This window comes from Abramis brama (genome assembly GCF_963993115.1).
Source record: "Abramis brama genome assembly, chromosome: 3".
Taxonomy (NCBI): domain Eukaryota; kingdom Metazoa; phylum Chordata; class Actinopteri; order Cypriniformes; family Leuciscidae; genus Abramis; species Abramis brama.
In genome coordinates, this window is record NC_139965.1 from 21,136,632 (window position 1) to 21,159,063 (window position 22,432).

The 22,432-nt window shown below is 36.8% G+C and overlaps 2 protein-coding genes across 2 annotated transcripts; one reads left to right on the forward strand and one right to left on the reverse strand.

Annotated features, from left to right (window-relative positions):
• Positions 1 to 20: 20 nt before the first annotated feature.
• Positions 21 to 1,306, forward strand: nedd8 (NEDD8 ubiquitin like modifier). The gene is made up of 4 exons (XM_084107752.1): positions 21 to 399; positions 600 to 647; positions 773 to 855; positions 933 to 1,306. Exons 1-4 carry the CDS (start codon positions 382 to 384, stop codon positions 1,051 to 1,053), a joined length of 270 nt encoding a protein of 89 aa, XP_083963878.1. The 5' UTR covers positions 21 to 381; the 3' UTR covers positions 1,054 to 1,306.
• An 849-nt stretch (positions 1,307 to 2,155) lies between these two features.
• On the reverse strand, positions 2,156 to 20,960 carry slc7a8a (solute carrier family 7 member 8a). Its single transcript, XM_084107733.1, has 11 exons — positions 20,102 to 20,960; positions 14,300 to 14,504; positions 12,744 to 12,895; positions 8,493 to 8,618; positions 7,302 to 7,455; positions 6,838 to 6,961; positions 6,409 to 6,512; positions 6,096 to 6,192; positions 5,694 to 5,843; positions 5,194 to 5,371; positions 2,156 to 4,833 (listed from the first exon to the last, which is right to left on the reverse strand). The coding sequence occupies exons 1-11, from the start codon at positions 20,244 to 20,246 to the stop codon at positions 4,676 to 4,678; spliced, it is 1,593 nt and encodes a 530-aa protein (XP_083963859.1). The 5' UTR covers positions 20,247 to 20,960; the 3' UTR covers positions 2,156 to 4,675.
• Between the last annotated feature and the right edge of the window lie 1,472 nt (positions 20,961 to 22,432).

Genomic DNA, 22,432 nt, shown 5'->3' on the forward strand with positions numbered 1-22,432 from the left:
TTATACAATTTTCCCGATACGCAGTTTGGATTCAACTAAAATATTGTGTTATTTAGTGTTAGTTCAGTAAGCTATGTGATAAATGTAAATAAGCTAAATTTAAGTAATAAAATCTAAAACAATTAGTTAATTTTATAAATTCTAAATCGTCTTCTGGCATCGAATGCCTTTATTCTCATCACAGCGCCTCGGAACTGTTCGTACATACACTAGAGTGGTTGGAATTATTTTCCAGTAACACAGGAACTTCGAGTACGGTGGTGGAGAAATGAGAAATTGTGGGAATAACTGATTGTAGAAATCTGAACTTCATCTACCGTCAGTTCATTATATTTGCATCCATTTTTTCCTGCATGAATTTCTAGAACAAGAGAAGCCACAATGCTAATTAAAGTCAAGGTAAGAATTTGACGAAGAATAATGCATTTCTTTCAGCACAGTAATTGTCCAGTTCGCTAGTAGCTAATTGAATTATTCCATTAAATATAGTAAGGCGTTGTTAATCCGACAAACGGCCATTTATTAAAAAGTGCATCATACCAATCAGGAGGAAATCTAATGTCTAAATAAATAACTAATCGTATGCATTGTTTTTAAAGACGCTCACTGGCAAAGAAATCGAGATTGACATCGAGCCCACAGACAAGGTACAATATAAAACACTTGAACGATGAACGCTTAGCTGTGTGTTAACACGCAGTCATTTATAGTTTATATTGTAAACGACCATTTGATTTGATGTGCATTCATTTGATGTGTCCATCCTGTGCAGGTGGAGAGAATAAAAGAGAGAGTGGAGGAGAAAGAGGGAATCCCACCCCAGCAACAGAGACTCATCTACAGTGGAAAACAGATGTAAGGCATTTTAATCACACGCTCATCCTGCTCATTTCTTTATCATTATTCTAAACCCTCCATCTTTTCCACCTCAGGAATGATGAGAAAACGGCAGCGGATTACAAGATCCAGGGTGGCTCTGTGCTGCATCTGGTTCTTGCTCTAAGAGGTGGCCATCTCCACCAGCATCCCAGCAGCCTCCTTCTAACTATGTAACCGCCAGTCCTGCCTTGACCACCTTAGATATCCAGTGTACTCGCACATGTCACTAGAAACCATCTGGACTGACGAGTGGTAGCCACTATAATCTTTGTTTGTTGGAACATTCATCCGCTTCTCCTGTTAATGCCACTCCCCCCTTAATTTGTTAAGAGCATGACTGTGCTCTTGTAAAGTTTAGAAGAAGTGTTAGAAATCAAGGTAAAACTGATGTATCAGTTTGTCAATAAAAATTGATGCAACCATTTAAGCATGTTGTAAGAATGTTTATTCTTTCATCGTTCAAATGTTTTACAGTTTTTCCTTAATCACTTGAGCTCAATTCTTGAATTTTTTCAGATCTGAATTTCTTATCAATTTAAGCAAATTGCATAAGTGTGCTCAAGAGTAAATACAATTTCTTGCTATTTGTAAAATAACTAATTGCACATGGCTTTTCAGTGAAATTGTCAAACTCTTCACAACTAATAAACAATCATGTGAGCCATCACATGCAAAATGAACCATTCAGTTCTCAAAATCTTGTAAATTCATAAATATCTATGACATGGAATGTTTTCTGTATACATGAATCAATTTGCTACAAAAAAAAGTACTGTATACATAAAAATGGCCATATATTTTTTCTGTGTATTACGGTATTGACCTTTTCTAGTAAATTTTTTGCCTGTTGAAATCTATGTAAAAAGTGCCGTGTGACAAAAGTGGCAAACATTTCCAGGGTTGACTGCCAAAAAACATTTTGACCAGTACAGCTCATATGATGACATAAAAAATGTTTCATTTTGGGGGCATTGGCCAATTTACTCACACAATTACTAGGTTTTTGAAGCATAAATGAAATGTTTTGGAAGAGTTACGTGGAATAACGTGACAATTGCACAGTTTAGATAATAATGAGCCAAAGTGATTGAGAAAAACTGTAATATGAACCCATGTGGTGAATCAATACGTCACCTGCAAACTGAGTTGAAAATCCTTTTAAATTCTTACAGATGTGACAGCGTTGACACTATTGAACACGGTGACCATAATCTGCCTACAGGTGGCAGTGCTGCACGGTTGTTGTTTTTTTAGCCAAGAAAAGCACAAGTCTTCCTTGGTTCAGCATAGATTTATTCATCTTGTAATACACACTTTTCAAACAAATACAAAACCTACAGTAAACAAGAAGACTCTGGTACAAACCGTTCACCCCCAGTTATGTGTAAGCGGCAATTTGAACGTGATGATTTTTTTTTTTAAATCGTTTTAGACTGTACATATCTTAATATAATCTATAAAAGTCATTGTCTTGTTGATTTATATAGTTGTGACAAGGACATTCAAAATATTGACATCAATCATTTGTTACTGATGGTGACAATCAAATACCTACGTGAAAATGAACAGAAATCATTTTGCATGGCTTTTGGTATCGCATGTATGATTTGAATGTGTGTGTGTGGATACGAAATATTTATATTTCAGCACAATCAAAGTCGCATGTTTTATATAAAATATACATTATGTTTGTGTTTATCACACAGCAGGCAGTGCTGGATACTGAGGCACAGCTCAGGAGCAGCATTACTAGAACCAAAGACGCTCGATACAATGATCAAAGTTTACGCAGTCAGTCTTTGATTCATTGATGATAATGACAGGTATCGCCGCCGCTTGACTAGGACATTGGAACCAAAGGCAGTGTTTATTGTGTAAGTGCGAAGGTTATAGTTTTGATACTATAGTCTCTAAGGAATGTGGGGGGTTAAGCTCATGCAAAATGGATGTGCTATGACTTACACTGTGATCTATATATTATATTGCTTTTTATACAGCACCTATACATTACAGATCTGCAAAAAAAAAAAAAAGAAAAGAAAAAATAAACTAAAACAAAAATACAACAAAGAACAACTGGCACTTTCCATAGTCTTCACAAGTGGGTATAGGTGTGACATCAACACAGAAGCACAATGAACAGACCCTGTGACCACTAAAAAGCCTTGTATGTTTGTATGGACAAGTGGCATACATACATACTGAACACTTTAATCATGTATTCTTGAACTGAGCATATGTCATTTACTTACACATTTTAATGTTTAATTTATTTTTTAAAGAAAATTAATTATCTTTAAGGCTTGTTTCATTTTGGTGTGTAGTTAAATTATTTAGTATATTAATGTAATCATTCAGACTATATAATAAATCAAAGGTTTGTTATTATATATAGCTTGATCGATTGATTCTAGTCCCTTGTATTGCACCTACATTAACATCTACAGTCAATCTACACAATTATGATATATTGTGCATTACATTACTGATTTAACAAGCTCTTCTGACATAACTGATTTCAAGTTTTTGAATATTCACATAATAAATGACAGAACCAAAACTATAGAACTAGTACATTCTCACAGGCTTTCAGCTACACTATATGCGCCACTTTTTTTTTTTTTTCTCCATATAACCAACCCACTCTGTCATTTTGAATCTGCATCTGTGTATAAACTTTTGTAATAATTAAATTGTGGGAAAGTGAATTTATGACTGTGGCTGTAAATCCAATGTCATCGTGAGCCGTATTATCTAAAGTCCACACAGAATGAATATACTGCTGCAACACTTAACTTCACAATGGCCTCTTTAAATTTCATTAAACACCTTTTATCTTCAAAAATATCAGAAAGCAAAATACTCTTTAACAGCGATAATAACTTTATACAGTTTACATAAAAGTTAAGGTAAATAAAAGAGCTTGAATTGTATCAGGACCAGAGTAACCTGGAAGAAAACTACTCTGAACCACAACAATTGGTTCTTAAATATATGCCTTAAAAATATGATGATTAAAAAAAGGTCCCAGAGCTTTCCTTTAGGAAAGAGAAAAGAATAATAATAATTGTATAATAGCAAAGGAATATGATTAGAATAAGACAATCAAAAATATCAATATATAAAAAAAGAAATGCTTTTGAGTGTTTTGGTTTGATGAAATACACTTGAAATGAGAAAATGTCAAATTAAAATACAGCTTTGGCTTATAAAAAAAACTTTTTTCTGCTAGGAGTGTTATGACAGAGACCTGAACTGAAAAAAAGAAAAATAAAGAGGGGGTAAGAATTAGAACATTAGAATGTACTCCGTAATAAATAAATAAATAAAATTAACCCTGCCCTATCAGGGTAAGCCATGATGTAGTTTGGCATTTTTATCATAAACTGTAATTTACAGAATGGAATTCTAATTCCCTGTGTTTCTCGTAGAAAAGAATGTTTCGAAAAGTTCTTTAAAAATGCAGACCCTTTAGGGCTTTATGTAATCTCTCATTTTAGTGTTGTAATTCTTTTGCACAGTCGATGGAGTAGAAAGCGGCTGCTGAGAGACTAGCAACTAGAGAGAATGTAGAACATTTTCTAAGACCACTACAGCAGAACCACATGACCTGTGGAGCAGCTAGTCTTTGTTCATTTCTCTCTCCTGAGCTTAGCCACTTGCACTCCAGTGCAACCCCCTCTTTATGAAAAGGCAAAATATAGTGGTATGTGAAAAAAATCTGAGTTTGATTTCCAGTGTCTATCTGAATAAGTCTCACGTATGTGAGAGAACGAGTGTGTCTCCGTGTGTCTGTTTAGCAGTCAGCTGATTTCGGTGTCTCCTCATCTCCTGCTGACAGTGGAACCGACTGTTCCTTCATTTCGATCTCATCTCCAGGCTCTTCGTTTTTCTTCTCTTCCTCCATTGGGTAGACCACTACACAAAACTTCTGACCCAGGTATGTCATCTTGTCTGAGAACATAAAGAGAATCATTTAATTTAAGGGGTCTTTCTTACTAAAAGCGTAACTGTGAATCCTGTCCAGTCTCTTGCAATCAATATCCCACATTGAGTAATGTGTCGATTTGTACTGTTAATATTGATATACCGTATGCCATACAGAAACATTATAAATGTCACTTTGAATCAATTTAATACATCCTTGCTGAATAAAAGTATTAATTTCTTTACCCAACTTTTGATTAGTAGTGTAAATATAATATAATCGGTTCTCAGTTCCCAGCGCGAGATACATTGTCTCTAATCAGACCTAATACAGAAAAGTGATGTCATCATTAAGCCCCACATATCTGTGAACTTTATTCCACTTACCAACAAATGTATTGAAACATTGGGGCTTGTTTTCCCAGTACACGCCCAAGAAATAGACAGGGACACCAGTAAGCATGATGGCCAAGCCAATGCCACACACCACAGGCTCCGAGTACAGAGAGAAGATCAGCAGGAAGGCCCAGAACAGCAGGTAGATGACAGGCCACACCAGACTGATCTGTGAGTTGGAGAAGTAAGGTTAGCAGCCAGAAGTAAAAATGTATCTTAAGTTTTCAGCTTCTATGGGAGGTATGTAGGGAGTACCTAGAACCGGACAAGCACATCATGATTCAAAGGTTATAGCAAAATATAAATACATTTGCTGAACAGAATACTGGATATATAACAGATGGCAAATTACCAGTAAAAAGTCAACAACTACCGAGATCATTGATTTTTTTTTCTTCACACTGTAAGGTAATGTTTTTTAATAATTAAATTAAAAATTAGCATAAAATACTAAAATTTAACACTGGGTTTCAGTAATTCTTGGGACTTACTTTAATTGGCCGGTGCATATCTGGTTGTTTAATCCGAAGCACAATCTGCCCGGCAACAGTGACACCATAGAAGAGGTAGTTGATGAAACCCACATAGTTTATGAGTGTGTACATGTCACTGGTGCACAGCATCAGAATTGTTGAGATGCACTGCGGGAAGGCAAGAGAGAGATTTTTGGTATATGTATAAGAACTGTCTGATATCATATCACATTATCATAAAGACCATTCATACTGGGACTACGGAAGAATGCAGGCCATAAAATCAACAAAAGAACAAGTCAGTCTTAAATTCAGCAACTGTCCAGCGGAATTAAATGATGTGCAACAAATGTGAGAGTGAGTTATAAAGACGCACTTAAAGGGAGAGAGAGGTATATATACTGTATATATGATACTCACAGTGAAGAGCAGAGCTGGAATTGGGGTGCAGCGCTTCACATGAATCATAGCCAGCAGACTAGGGAGATGGCCTTCACGTGCACCCGCGAAGAACAACCTAAACAACATGAGGACAATCCAGGAATACTGTTTTTTACAATACCATTATATTCAGTAGAGGGGAATATGTGAAGACACAGACAGACAGAACGATCGATCGAACGAACGAACGACAGATAGATAGATAGATAGATAGACAGACAGACAGATAGACAGATGAGTCTTGTGTATAAATGATGGATGGATGGATGGATGGATGAAGGGAGGGACTGACCGAGAGGAGGTGAAGAGGGAGCCGTTGACCCCCCCAAATGTGGACAAGGCCACAGAGATGGGCATGATCCATGACATCACTCCCAACAGCTTCTCACCAAACGTCTGGGAGAGAGCAACAGAGTGGTGAAGGAGAGAAAGGAGAGACAAGCAGAGGAAAAGAGGACGTTGATCGAAAACATGCATTATCATGTCCATAAAATCTGTGCTGTTTCATTAAGAAAGTCTTAAGAATTGAATGCAGAAGATTCTGGAGTCTGATATATCTATTTGAATGGTACACAGGCATCAAGAGCTCAATCCAAGTATCATTTAAAGAACTTTAAATATTGATACTTGGTTAGATATGTCAAAGAATCTCCTGCATAAAGCAAAACAATCAGTCTGTTTGCAGTCCTGAAATGTCGGACTGCTATGAATGAACACTCACCACAGCTACAGCATTAGAAGCCAGCAGCTCCTGAGGGCTCATGGCAGTGACGTAGGCAATGTTAGCAAAAACATACACAAAAGTCACGAGGGGAATGGAGATGAAGATAGCACGGGGGAGGTTTCTGTATAAAAACAAGAAAGAGGAAAAGAAGTGTTCAGTCAGAAGTAGTACATTGCATTATTTTAGCCAACCAACTACATATAATACTTTTCAGTCAGTCTGAGGCAGATTCCAGTTGCCTCCTCAGAGCATTGTGTAAAATTATACAGTGATTCTTTTGGCTCTTTATACTTGTGCAGTTTGACATATTGCAGACCATTCTGACTATTGATCCTTTATGTGGTTGTTTGCTGGATATTATAAATGTATATTTAATTTACACTAATAACAATTAATACTAATTAAATACTGAGAACACAGTATTGAATTACAGTGAGCTCTTTAGATGAAAATTGGCTTACACATAGGGGTCGACGAGTTCCTCTGTGACATAATTAAGGAAATTCCAGCCACCGTAGGCGAAAGACCCCTGTAGAAATGCCAGAGCAATCAGACCAACATCATAGTCTTGAAACGGCTCGAAAGCATTGGCCGGCTCCAACCAGTAATATTCGCCTGGAGAAAAAAAAAAAAAAAAAAAGTGTACAATAGTTATCAAACATCAAAGGGAAAATTGTTATGAAATGCCTCTTGTTTATTAGCTAGTTAGTTAACCTTTAGCAAACGCTTTCACTCAAAACAGCTTAAAGTAGAGTAATCGCAAACACAGCTCCTTTTGAGCAACTGATGGTCAAGTTCCCTGGTCAAGGACCAAAATGGCATTGTGATCTTAATAACAAACAGTAGTAAGTTTATGAAAATCCAGCTAAACCCAGCTGGATTGAGTTGGTAGAAACCTTATGACACTGGTAGACCATCTTGGACAAAAATAATATGATTTTTCCAGCAAGGGGCATTAGATCCAATTGGCTACGATCTTTGGCAGATTCCCACCAGCTAGTAATCCACCAAAGACCAGCCTGAACCAGTTAGAGACCAGCTACCATGTTCCAAAATACAACTTCCACCGTAAACTGGTTTTGACTGGATTTCCTGAACCTACAATCTTTTTGCTCCCTAAGCCATAGTATTAATACCACAATTCTAGGGTCACATGTTCTCTCTAAACTCTCTTTGAGAGCATACATGACCCTGAAGACCCCACATTAAAGAGCAGCCAATGCCAACAAACCCAAATCCAGTCTTTTTTAAATCTTCTGCATGATGGAATCACATCTGTCACTCTCATATTATCAGGTCAGTGTCTGAGCTAACAGGCCGTCGGCAGTGTGATCATTATTTAATCCTCTCTGACGCAGCAACTGTGAACACTGCATTATCTGTGTTATTCTTTATTAGAGGGTTTGAACCCAGTGACTTCTGCTGAGACAACAAGGCTAAGAGGGGAAGTGCTGTGCTTTCAGTTTTTCTAAAGATTTTACGTAGCTACTAGAGATAAAGCAAAGCGCCCAGGAGGACGGGGAGTCACGCATGCAGACTTCTACAAACGCATGGACAAGAACAAGCACCACACAGCTTTATTTAGCACAGACCACCTTGAATAACCAATAATATGTAGCATGCACACACATACATAGACATATGGTACTTACCCTTGCAGATTTGTACAAAACCCATGATGATGATGAGAATGAGGGCCAGAAGTTTCCCTGCAGTGAAGACATCCTGTACTCGTGTTGCCCAGCGCACGCTGGCACAATTCACCCAAGTCAGCAGCACTGAAACACACAGACATTGAGGTTACAAGGCTGGTTACACACAATACACACACTATGAGCCGGAGATTAATGGCTCCCTGCTGTTTGAACAGTCTAGTATGCCAAAGGATTATAAAATAATGCTTTCAGAAATGAGGAATTAATCAGACACACAAATGACAAGCTCGAAATAGGCCTTCAGGTGAACCTATTCAATACATATAAACATTTGAATGCGATGCAACATCTGAAACAGATAGGCAGGTGAAATTAGGTTAAAAAAGTCAGCACAGACAAATTATAATAGGATATGATATTTTGCCTTTATATTTGTTGATCTGTCAGATGTTTTTATTCAAAGCAACTCGGTATGCATATTCTCTTTTCAAATCTAATGTGGCATTGCCAGCAAAATGCTACAGGAAAATTTCAAGCATTGACAGCCCGTGTGATATTTATTTTTGACCTCATATGATTTGAAAGAGTACATGGAATATTTGTACTTTTAAGAAATCATTTGACAGACTGGAGAATTATTTAAATGAACAACAAAAAGCTACAAGATTTTTAAAAAAATAACATTGTAACCAGTTAGAGCACGTGAAACATATATTTTTTTATACATTCATATACATTTTAACTTAGAAAACCAATGTTGAAAAAGTCAATGTGCTAAATAACTCTCATAGTCACATGCACACAGTTGTCTGATGCATGTGACAGACATATTTGGTCATAAAATCAGAGGGACATGCAAGTAAACTTTGAGTCTTGACTCATGCACTTTTGAGAACTTGCAAGACATGCAAAAATGCCGCCTCGTGATGTGCACTTCGGGGTTCAGCTTTATCTCGTTTCATTCAAATACTATTTGTGTACTTGTAGACAAGAGCAAATCAAATCACTCACTAAAGAGCAATTACATATAAAACTAATGTGAACTGGGTGTGATTTGAGAATGTCAATGTGCAGTGGCCAAACTCAGCAAGAGTTCTTGGCACTCATTTAGAATGAAACTACTTAGAGGTGCAGCAGCATCTAGTCACAACAATAAAATGCAAGTCAAGTGATATTAAGTGGGGTAAGGTACACAGATAGTCTGACAGTGCAAACTGACATCCTGTCAAATAATGTGAAGAGAATGCAGTAAAAACCAAACACAACAAGGCTTTGGGCGAGGAAGTGAAATCCCTATGTCTTATCTCTGTGTTAAAAAAGGGCACTGCCTCGCTGTACAGAGCAATTACATGTTTCTAACTGAGCCCAGTCGTGTCTAAGGACGCCTTAGAGGGTGGTGTTTGTAAAACTACTTCGGAATGGAAAAATAAGCAGGTAGTGAAATCTACATAGTACACCATGCTAATGCAAGAATGCAGAAAACATTCCTATGACAACAGGAATCTTACTACAATAAGCTGATTACAGTGGCGGTCACGCACACAGAGGTCAGTTACTCATTTAACATTCCATTTTATCTCCTTGATATCTTAAGACTTTATGCAAGTACAATCATGTGCTAAACTGTTTTTTTTCCCCTAACATTCAACAGTCTGTTAAACACAATATACTCATGGGATCTGTTCTAAAACGTGGTGGATTCTGTTTTGCGCTTTACTGCTTGCATAGGCAGCATAATTAATTAAAATGGAATAAATAATTGATTCGAAGCTCAAATAGCCAAAAAGTTAGCATGTTGCTAAGCTAACCTGTGATACCCAAATGAGCTTAAGCTTAAGCACATGCAATTTTTGGTAAAATAGTACATTTTTAAGAAGATTTAACCTATTCAGTAATTTACAAAATTGTATAAATTATAATTATATTAATAATCAACAATTTTCTCACGTATCACTTTTTTTCTTTAAGTTTTCACAATACAGTAAGTCCCAATTTGCATACTTTCTATACAATTTTATTGTATAAATGGTGTTAGTGTGTTTACACAGAAAAGAAAAAAAAAGAAAAAGTGCGCTTAAAATAGCCGATGATCACCTAAAAAAAACAAATGTTTGAAATGTTGGTCACTTAATACAATCAACTGTCGTAACTTTCCTAATGTAGCAGAAGGGGCTATCAGACTCTGATGCTGGAGGTAGAGTACATAGTGCACAGAGTAAGTGCATAGTGTATAGTACACAACTTGGGACAAATACCTTATGAGATTGTCTTCTCTGAGAAATGTACATGCAATGCTGCCAGTATTTGGCCATGAGAAGGTATCTTAAATGGCAGCAGTTATTCTGACAACCGTTTGGCCACAAATTAGGTTCTGAAACCGAGCCATGGACACTCTTACAAACAAACTTTTCTCAGAATTGCTGTAGTGGTTTTAGAAGAAAAGACATAAAGGGTACAAAAGAGTTGAGTACAAGAACAGGGACATAGTTTAAAACTGTGCCATAGTGTCCACTTTTGCCCTTTCACTTACTTCCTGCAGATCTCTAAACAAAACAAAAGCAAAGCTAAAGAAGAAGCAAAAAAAAAAAAAAAAAAAAGCAAAAAAGCTTTAGAGCTGCTTGAGAACATCTGTTTAGTTAAAAAACAACCCTCAGCTTCAGCTAATCAGAACATTTTGGTCTTGATACAGTCAAAATTTACAGTATTAAAAGCACACAATGAATGCTGGCTCAGCTCTGTAACCCTGCGAAATGTACAAAGAGCTAGTACTGGTTACAGTTAAGTAGCTAATTCTGGGTCAGATTTTTTCCATAAAAAGAAAAAAATTATTACATATTATTAATATATCTAATTATTAAACTAAATCACTATTAAGGTTGGATTTAAATTGAAACTTTACAGTTGCAATATCAAAACAAGTTGAGATATCACCTAATATCTTCTCTTCTTGACCTCTCTCTTTTTTCTTAGGGTCTCTGTTGTTTGCCTGTCTACATACAGCTTGCAGTATTTGTAGCTCCAGCGTGAAGTTTGCAGAAAGCCCACGCTCAAGGTTTCTTGACGCCATGAAAAATATCATTCCATCCATCTTCACATATCCCTCTCTCTTTTACTCTCATCCTTTTCTATCTTCCGCACATTTTCCCACAACCTTTTTGTTCCTTCTCCCAGGGTATGACCCCTCGGTCTTCTTCAATCACACATCAGTCCCAAAACACTGTCTCTCTAGATCTGGCCTTCAAGGTTCTTTCACTTGAGCGTGATTTGCCCTTACGGTCAAACGTAAAAGGCTGTAATGAAGTATCCATTCCCAGCAACAATTTGTGCATGCGCAGAGAAAAATGTCTAAAATATACAAGTGTTCAGAAGTGAATCACAAGCAGATGTGGAAATAGTGATTGTGTAAGTTGTTATAGCATCTGTGAGGTAAACAGCATAAAACAGTCTACAATGTATGTAAAATATACAGTTTTTTTTTTTCATCTTATGAGGAGTGTTCAATAATTCAGATAACCTTAAAATAGTTTTGTGCATGCCACATCCTCTCTTACATATGATAATGGTTTAGCATCCACAAGTTAACTGCTCTCACTTTACTTCCCTTATTTTTGCTATCTTAACCTTTTCTCTTTTTTTAACCATTCTCTCGCAGTCCCTATATATAAGCATGTATGTATATGTATATATATATATATATATATATATATATATATATATATATATATATATATACACACACATATACACACACACTGCCTGGTCAAATAGATTATTGCAGTGATTATTATGTTTCTAGCATGTTATATGTTTGGCAACAGTTCTTCTAACCCTTGATGGAGTGTGTAGCTTTTCATTTCTTACAACCATGTAGGAAGACACATCATGACCATTTTCCAGAATGACAATGTCAAGATACATCAGGCTCAAATTGTAAAAGAAGGGTTGGGAGGGAGCATGAAGAATCATTTTCACACATGAATTGGCACCTCTGAATCCAGACCTTAAATTCATTGTAAGTCTTTGGGATGTGCTGGAGGAGACTTTACAACTCAACTCTTGCACTGTCAATACAAGATCTTGTCATCCTGGAATATGGCCATGATATGTCTGCGACTTTTTGTTTTGGTTGAGCATATATATAGGGAGGACTTGTAACAATATCAATGGTCATCTAAATATGCATGTCAGTAGCAAAAATCCCTAAACGGATAAGACAATGATATCTCTGTCTTTCCTTCTGGTACTCACACAAGCAGATGGCAGCGAGCAGACGCAGACCATTCTCTGGGGGGAAGCAGGTGGGGAACAGAGGCTGCAGGACGTAGTTGGAGAAGGTAAGAGCGATAACTGCCTGGTTAGTAGGATAGATCACCAACACAGCAATCCACAACCGCAGAAACCTGTAGCATACAAACGTTCAAAAGTTATAATGCTTCCAACAAAAAAGTACTCAATAGATGGTAATACAGTGGTATTTTGATAACTATATTTCATCTCCAAAAACACAAAGTACCATGTCAATACCATAGTTCCTTTTAGCTAGTGATACGCATTGTGTTATTTGCATATAACAGTCTTTATTCTAAGGATGGACTCAATTTGTGTATACAAGATCATTTATTGCCATCATTTTTTTGGAGTGAGATAGAGGCACGAGGGAATGACCAGCTAATGGTTGTTCTCTGGCAGTATTATTCATTAGAGCAGTCACTGTGCTAAGCAAAGGTTGTTAAAATGTAAGCAAAGCCAGTCCTAAAAGATTTGATTGACCGCTGCTGAGTACCTATTGGTGGATTAAGAAATGTTAAATCACAGCTACAACTACTTCACCAGACAGCAGCAATGTGTTAGCAGCATAACTTTAACTGAAGACTAAACATTTTACTGTTTAATGTTATTTTTTAGTATTATTTTTCTTTATTCATTTTCATAATAATTTCATAATGTATTTTATGAAGTCAGAGTTTGTTGTACATGTGTGCTGACGTGCAATGCAACATTCACTCAGAGCAACTCAGAGATGTTCCACTGATGATGATACTTCAAATGTGTACAATTGGCATGTTCTTTACAAGGAAAGGAATGTTTCAACTGATGCAAATGTACCACAAATGTATACACAGAAGGATAGTTTCTTAACATGGAAAGTGGATTGTACCATGTGTAAGCATGAGGTATACGTTCCATTTTTAAACATAAGCAACATGTTTGTAAGTCCCAGAGTGGTGTATATAAGCTCAATCTTACTGTACCACCCCAGAGAAACATAAAGGCATGATGGGGTGAGAGGAAGGAGAAATAGAGGCATGATGGGGTGAGGGAATAGAGAAATGGGGAACAGAGAAATCTGGAATGAAGACCTCCTCATTCTGCTAGCCTTATTCTGCTATGCCTGTTTCTCTCTGTCTGACACATGTATACAAATAATAAATAGAAATCTCTTGGCAAAAATAACTGGTGTAGCTTCCGTGATTCAACAATAATGGTAACACCATACAATCAAGTGTAATGGTGTTTACTGTCACAGTAGACTGTTGACATGAGATTACAGGTGTTTTGACAGAAAAAAAATATAGGATTCCTGTGGAGCGAGAAATGTTGTTATTCCATTATTTTCTTCTGGTTTGTTGAATTGCTGACTTACAGGGACACCGAGATACATTCATGTTAAAAATCCTACCACACTAAGTTCTGCATTACCAATAATTAAGTCATCTACTTTTAGAAATAATATGGACTTTGATTGATAAGCAGTCTATTCTCTGGAAGTATTATTAAAACCAATGTGTGGCTGAAAACCTCACCCTGCCAGTCCTCCGAAGATGTCCTTGACATAAGAGTAGTCGCCTCCAGATTTGGGGATTGTGACGCCAAGCTCAGCGTAGCAGAGTGCTCCAATCGCTGTTATAACGCCTGTGACGATCCATACGATGAGAGCCAGGCCCACTGAACTGGCATTTTCCAACACTCCCTTTGGACTGACAAAGATTCCAGAGCCGATGATGTTACCTGCAAAAGAGAAAACAGAGAGGTTGGGTATTAGAATTGTGAATTGAGAAGAGAAGGAGGTGGAGCTGTCACACCAACGCATCATATAAGCCTTCAATCAATGTCTGAATGAATCTACTAAAGTGCTCCAATTTAAAATGAAATTAAGGAAACAGACTTTATCCTGAGTAAAGCATTTAAAGATTTTAGATAGGTCTTAGTATTATAGTATTATAAATCTATACTACTTTGTTAAAAAATGTAATTAATACATACTAAAAACTATCATTATGTGCACACAGAAATTCACTCCAACTTGCACTCTTAAAGATTCAAGAGAATATCTTCATCTATCCAAATTTTTTAAAATAGACCGAAATATATCCACCTTGTTTTGCAATGCAGAAGTAAGCTATTTTCTGTGAATGTGCGAGACTTCAGATTAATTAGCTACTAAAGGTAAATAACTAGAAGAATAAGAAAGTGCAGTAAATGGTAAAACTATTTGCGCTACAAACCAGTGTGTTTGTGATTACAACAAGCACAAATAAGGTGGATAGATTTTAACTGATAAATATCCAATAATGGCAGATACTATTACATACAAAAAGAAATGACAAAATTTGGTTCTTCCCTACATTTTATGTACATTATCCCTAAAACACATAGGAAAGCATGATGAGATGACAGTGTGACACTTAACCCAGGAGATAAGGAGATCAACGAGACTTATGACAGTGGCAAAGAGAAAAGGGGCGGTATAGAAAAAGAAAAAGCAGGACAGTGTATAAATCAAACGGATATTAAAATGTCAGTGTGGCAGAGAAAGAAGAAGGGAGAACCAAGAGACAGAAAGCAGGTGGTGAGAGCAATTCACATTTGCTAAGTTATTATTCAGCGTGACTAATGGAGTGAGTACACACAGCAAATATATGGGGGAGTGTGTATTTGCCATTTGTGCACTTAGTGCAGTATAGTGCACCACCACTGTGTGATATAGGTCTATGTGTGTTTGTGATTCACATATTGGCCCCAAAAAAGTATTTGGACATTTATGTTACACATGTAAACTGTCTGAATTTTATTGCATTCAATACAAAAATATCAAACCAGATGTGAATTTTTCTCAAATCTAATTTTACTTATCTAAGCCATTGTTGCAATTATTTGTAACCATGGTCGATTTTAGCACACGTATTAGGTCATGTCCCCATTAATTCACACAATACCAACGAACCCATCCATAACTTGTAAACCACCATTTTTACAACAAAACAACCGTAGATCTCACAGAAGATCTAATTTAGACCTACTAAACTATTCCATTGGAAAGCACACACACACACACACACACACACACACACACACCACTTTACAACAAAAGGTGTTTTTCCACCAAAGCCCTGTGAAGATCTCAAAAACCCAGAGGGATGTCAAATCTAACCAAGCTGGATCAAGGCTCCTCCATGGAGGAAGACACTTGTGTGATTTAGGCAAACTGGACAAAGGTTAAAGGCTTTCTGAAGCAGAAAATGCTGAACTAGTATGTGATCTTACTGTACAAGTGGGAGGCAGATTGTGGAGTGATTACCGGTTCTGCACATGTAACTGTGGTTTATTCTTGTGCTTCATGTCTGGACTTTTGACACAAACTGATGCATGTGCAAATTCAGGTAAACAATGCATGAGCCGGAGTTTCTGCCCAATTACAGAAACCTGTTCCCATCAGTAAGTCAAATAGTACAGGTTTTCCTGTCAGATTGTCACTGCAATTATGTTCTGTGAATCACTTTGGATACAAATGTCTGTTCAACATTGCCACTGTAAACAAGTAATCAGACTTCTCTGTAGCTGAGCATTTATTTTATGCCTTTGGCTGTTCTCCCACTTCACTTCTCTCCCTAAATCTCTGCTTTGAAAAAGTCCTGTCAAGATATGATTATCACAAACTTCAGCATGTCCCATGACCTCAAAGTACAAGTTACACAACTTTATACAATCAAAGGTATCTTTTACTATTGCCAAAGCATGTAGGGATTGATCTGGTTTCAGCCAGCTTGTGTATTAATTGACTATAAGGAAACCAGCAGGGAATTATGAACATCAACAGGTTTTACGCTGTAAAATACTGATAGATTATTGTGCACAGTTGTACACTGAGAGGTCTTGCTGACTACAGAGGAAAAAATCCAGATGGATTTCCTTTTCATACTGCATCCTCTTGCTTCCCTTTTGTGTGTTCACAGCACAAACATCACAGGCAACACAGCAGCAATCCCTGATTTAACATTCTAGTTTGTCAATCTACACACATTGATCTAATCTGTGCTAATCTTTGTCAAACACATAGATGGAAAGGCTACAGAAAAGTCCCGCCTTTCAATTCAAAGTGCCAGTTAGCTTTTAGATAAGGCATTGTCTGTTTTTTTTACTGCATTGCACATTAGCTGTACCAGCCATAAAAAAAACATTTGTAGAGTGATTTAAAAAAAAAAAAAAGTAAAATTTTTGATAGGATTGTTGTCAGAATTGGCACATTAAGATGCAATCACATTTACTGTTGTTTGGCTAATTTTTGCTGGCAAAATACAGTGGTTTCAATAGGAACCCACGCAATCTGCACAATTTCGCATGGGGCCGAAATATTTAGGTCTAACACCATTTAAGTAGATAGATAGCACCTATTGCCAACATCGAATACAGCTGCACAAGGTGGTGCAAAAGTGGCCGCAGTGAACTGACTTACCTCAAAGTCAGTTCACTCTTTGCTATCAGCATATCATATATGCATGTCAGTCATTGTGCAAAGACATGACTCGTTTATTGCACAGTGATATTAAATTCACTTGTACTTCTATTTATTACTTTACTTTAGACTTTAGACTTTTATTTGTCCCCGTAGGGCAATTGGTTCTGCAGAAAGACATAAACATAAGACAGACACAAATGCACAAATGCAAAACAGAAAAACAGAAAATACTTAATGTTACAGGCTCTGATTGTATATACTGCTAATATGTTTGCTGAGGTGAATCTCTTTCAACTGTCCTATTGATTTTCTTTCATGCCTCCATTGATCAAATGGTTTCTGTGGATCTGCAGCCTTGATAATCAGATGTTTCCCTTTTACAAATTCACATAATAAATCAGAGTTTGGGTTAATGAAGCAAGCCATGTACACAAAACAATGTCTCCTTTCATCAAATACAATGGGTTCAACTGTTATGCAGCCCAGACTTTTTGTATAATCAAAGTGGATAGATTTACAAAAAGTTTCTAAAATTAGGCTAAATGTTTAACATGTTTCTTTTTTTTATGACCATTAAAAAACCATACTAAAAACACAGGTTTAGCTTTCAGCTAATGAAGGTCTATGGAAATTTACCTCTTGCAGTTTTCAGTTCTACATCAATACATACATCATACATTTTCACTTGAATTTTAATCATCTTGCTGGAGTATTAACCAATCACTAAAGTTTAATACATGACTGTATCAGATCAAAAACCTGTCTGAGAAAGAATAATGGAATGCAATTAAATACTGAGCTGCTAACTGGTTGCATCTATTTTGGCTCACATCAAACTTTGAAATACTTTGTAGCCAGCTTAATGTATGATGTTCTTCAATCAATCCACGAGCATCTCTTGATGACATCTGAGGCCAGTTTTTGCTTCCTGGCACCCGTTTCTATTCTAACAAACAATCCCTACTGATTACCAGAGACCATAATCCAAAAATTCAACATAAGCAAGCAAGTCAAAACCACAGAAAGTTCACTTTCAGGTCCATGCTTCATTTCCAGCTCACAAAGGGTTCCAGAAAAGGGGTTGATAAAGATGAGAGTGTCAGAAGTTATAAAGTATTCTGATAAATCTAATGAAGTTCAAAGGCTTGAGGAAAGCTTTGAGCAATCCGAAGCGACAATCACCTGATAATAATGTTCACATGAGGCAACTGAGAGCATGTGAATGTGTGACCTGACCTGATCAAGGTTGCTGAAGAGGATTATCATATAGCTGCAGTTAAAATGTGGGCTGGGATTATCTTGGGTGTGTTACTTTTCCTTAACTCTCATTATTACATTAAATATAATTTTATAGCTTAATGCTGCCTAATGCAATAAATGAAAACCACCATTGTGAAATACTCAATAAACTGACAAAAGGTTAAGTCACGTTTCCTCTCTTCACTTCCTGTTATATTTTCAGCGTCTCTGCTATCTAAGTCTTTTTGCCCTGATTTCTTTCTTTATAAAACCAGAAGTGAAAACAATAGCCAAAAAATACCAAACCACCAGTTTAAATTGGTCAAGGCACGTGCTTTTATTTATTTTTGCTTAGCTTATGTATTTTAAACTATTGTGAAAAAAAAAACACAAGCACATGGCTGTTTTGCAGTTTGCTAGACTGATACTTTTTTTTTTTGCTAGACCAAAATAATCGACTGATAGTTTCCAAATCTGCTGACAGCCTTGTTAATAGATAATGCACATTTTCTATTTTCCAATAGTTATTATTTAGTAGTAAATATTTAGGTAAAATAATTGTTCTTTTAAATGAAGCGATTGCGTACATCTTGTTTGTTATACTTAATCGTATTAAATATTTAACTATAACACATCATCAATATTGTTTTGTATGACCTATCCAATATTGATTATTTTACAGATCATTATCATCACAACGATAACTAAATAATCTTTAGACTACAAAAATTAAAACATAATGTGCATAAATATCTTATAACAACATTGTGTATAAACCATTACTCATCTTAAATAGGCCTATAGGCCAAAACTATATTGGTTTATCTCTAAAATCAACATTATATCGTATCGACCATTAGACAAACCATTGGGACCACTAATCAACAGAACAACAGACATAAGCGTATATAACCAGGGACGTTTCCTCCGAGGAGGAAAGGGAGGCAGTGCCTCCTCAAAAAATTGGATGAGAAAATAATCCATATTAGAAAAATAAAACAACACAAATATTACAAAATGTTACATTAAAAAGTGCATAAATCACTAGTTTTTCTAAAGCAACACTGTCAAACAGCGACACCCACATGTAAAGTTACAGAAGGAGTCCGCGTCTTTCTTGCCTCCCCTGAGCCCACTGAGTTTTAACAGACCCCCTAAAGCATGCTGTGGGTTTGCTGGGAGGTAATTGAGAATGAATTGTGGTGAGAGGAGGCACTGCCTTCACCATGCTATGATTGGATATGACTATTACTGAGCTTGATAAGTGATGAAAATAAGTTGATTATTAAAAAGAACAGCTGAACATCAGTTCACAAATAAAATATATTGTTTAAATTGTGCCTTTAGTTATTATTTTGGAAAATGTGCAAACATAAAAAAAGACTTTGTCTCCTCATTTCAGAACACCACCTCACGCCACTGTAATCATATATTTTCATATATAGTAGGCACCTATATTTTCAACTATTTTTGTTTTTCCAGATTTAAATGACCTCTTTTTCCATTTCATAGGACTGAGACTCTCATTCAGCATTATCCAATCAAGCTATGCACCGTGCACGACTGACCATGCATCCGTTTAAAACACATCCACCCACATGACAATGCATAGAAACATATTAACACTCACCGACAATAATGCCACAGGCACTGACGAGACCGATCTCCTTTTTCAACGCCACCGATGACTCTCCCGCTGCTTTGCCGGCGTCTGCTGCTCCATCCTCACCGGTGCTCGGGGCTGCGCTCCCTCTTTGTCTCGGTCCATCCGTCATGTTGATAATGTTCAGTCCTCGATGTTGAGCGGTGATGCTAGAGCAGCGCTTGACGTGTACCGCTGGTCAGATCTCAGATAGCGAATATAGACATAAACAGCCTGAATACTATCTCGAGCAAAATATGCTACTATACCTTACTATACCTAACCTTATCTATATTTTCTTATCTACCTGAGATTGCTCTAAATCATGTGTCAGGATTTATTGCGTAGTGGCAAAGTAACAAGGAGCAAGATGGGCTACTGCAGTAAAGGTCAATAAAATACAATCAAAAAGAAGGCACTGTCAGTGTCATTCAAATGGTAAAATTTCCTTTCCGAGCGTCAAAAATGAACACAAAGCACTGATATAGGCGTGACAAAAACTACAGTAATACTCCACTCGCAACTATGTGTCCGTTTGTTGAGTCCGTGATGAAGCTTATCCAGGGTTTAATCTGTCGTTTTAAAAACAAAGAGGCCGAAAACCAATTGACAGTTTTCTCCTTTTATTTCCTGTAGGCTATAAAATGCCGGTTGCTTCCTCGTTTTGACATGGACTCTTGCTAAACGGCTTTGGGTAGATGAGTGTCGGCGCGCTGGGAAGCCAATTCGCGTCTCCAGCGATGTCCAAAGCACCAGCGGTCCAAGCGCCTCCTCAGCCTGTAGTATTTACTCCATATGTCAGACCGTCTCCATAAGTAGGCTACCGTTGCGCCTCCTCCCCTCCCCTTCCTCCCACGTCGCGTCACAGCTCGTTTTTAAGTCTAACGTTACTGCACGCCTCCCTCATGAACCCCTGACAAGCTGTTGAATATCACGGTAAGGAATATGAACTTCCTGAACCTACCAATATATGATTTCATTGTTACCCTATCGCTTCATTGTAAACATCTCAGTGCTTAAAAAAAAAGCCTGCTGAAAATATTACACAATTATAGGCTAGGCTACTGCTTTCTCACATGTAACTATTTTATTTTATTGTTTTTGTACAAATGCTCTTTAAGTATATGTACACGTTTCAACAAGATTTTCAAACGTTTTAGTATTTACAGAAGTTAGAAAGAGCCCCAACTTACTTTCACCACCTGCCACAAAACAGAACCGGCCTACAGATCAAGTCGCGTTTGCCTGGACATGTAACCATAGCAACGGCATTAGCGCAGATTATGTCTGCAAAACATTACACGTATTGACACAAAAAGTAACAAAAAATAAATAAAAAAGAATTATATTTGTGTGTGTGTGTGTGTGTGTGTGTGTGTGTCCGTGTGTCCTGGCAAACCCTAAATTATGGGGACAAAATGTCCCCACAAAGATGGCAATATCCAGAATCATTGTGGGGGGCATTTTTTGCTCCCCATGAGGAAAACTCATGCAGAACGTTTTAGATAGATTTTACATAGAATATACAGTTCATCAAAATCATTATGTCTATAGAAAGTTCCAATAAAACATGAAAAAACACACAAATTATGTGTGTATTAATAGATTAATAACATGAGTAATATCAAATAAAAGTCTCTATATATAATATAACCTATAGGCCTATAAAACCCCAGTGGATAAGCAGTTTGGAGAATGGATGGATAATTAATAAAAAAGATTCCATTTAAACAGTTAACCTCAAAAATCACTTTATAATTCACACACTGCATATAATTGCATATTAAAGGCCTTGTGCCTGCCAGAGTGCATACTATGTGTATATGTTATGAATGATAAATCAAGCCAACACTATACCACATAGTTATCTTCATGTCCTCTTTTCAATGAAAGGATTGCAGTCATTGCCACAAACTAAGGGTTTGTACAACGAATGTAAGACAATAATTGTGCCCGACCCTGTCAGTTAATGTTTATGAACGTACTGTACCTTCTGAGGAAACCAGTTTTAGACAGGCCTCAATGTCATGCCTAATGATCATCTAGAGCAAATTCATGTCAGCTTAATACATAACCAAGCAAATATTTATTAGTGCTTACAATGCTTATTTCTCAACAGAAAACGAGTCATAAGATCAAAAAACTAAAACGTGCAGCGAATCTGTGCTGCCTTCAAAATTCAAAACTGCCTTAATAGACAGGACGTCTCTTGTTGCCTGATTATCTCCATATACTGCCAATGAAGGCAATGTTTTCAGCTTAGACACTGTTTACAGCATCCATAAAGAAACGAACATTTTAGTCCTGTATATTAATTGT

What these genes read in the sequence shown, in the direction of transcription:
- slc7a8a (XM_084107733.1), bottom strand. Translation starts at nt 20,246, where the DNA reads ATGACGGATGGACCGAGACAAAGAGGGAGCGCAGCCCCGAGCACCGGT. An exon ending in CTTCTAATGCTGTAGCTGTG is followed by an intron (nt 6,513 to 6,837) that starts GTGAGTGTTCAT and finishes GCTCTCTCCCAG; the next exon opens with ACGTTTGGTGAGAAGCTGTT. An exon ending in TTCCAGCTCTGCTCTTCACT is followed by an intron (nt 5,844 to 6,095) that starts GTGAGTATCATA and finishes GCCTTCCCGCAG; the next exon opens with TGCATCTCAACAATTCTGAT.
- nedd8 (XM_084107752.1), top strand. An exon ending in ACATCGAGCCCACAGACAAG is followed by an intron (nt 648 to 772) that starts GTACAATATAAA and finishes CATCCTGTGCAG; the next exon opens with GTGGAGAGAATAAAAGAGAG. An exon ending in ATCTACAGTGGAAAACAGAT is followed by an intron (nt 856 to 932) that starts GTAAGGCATTTT and finishes TTTCCACCTCAG; the next exon opens with GAATGATGAGAAAACGGCAG.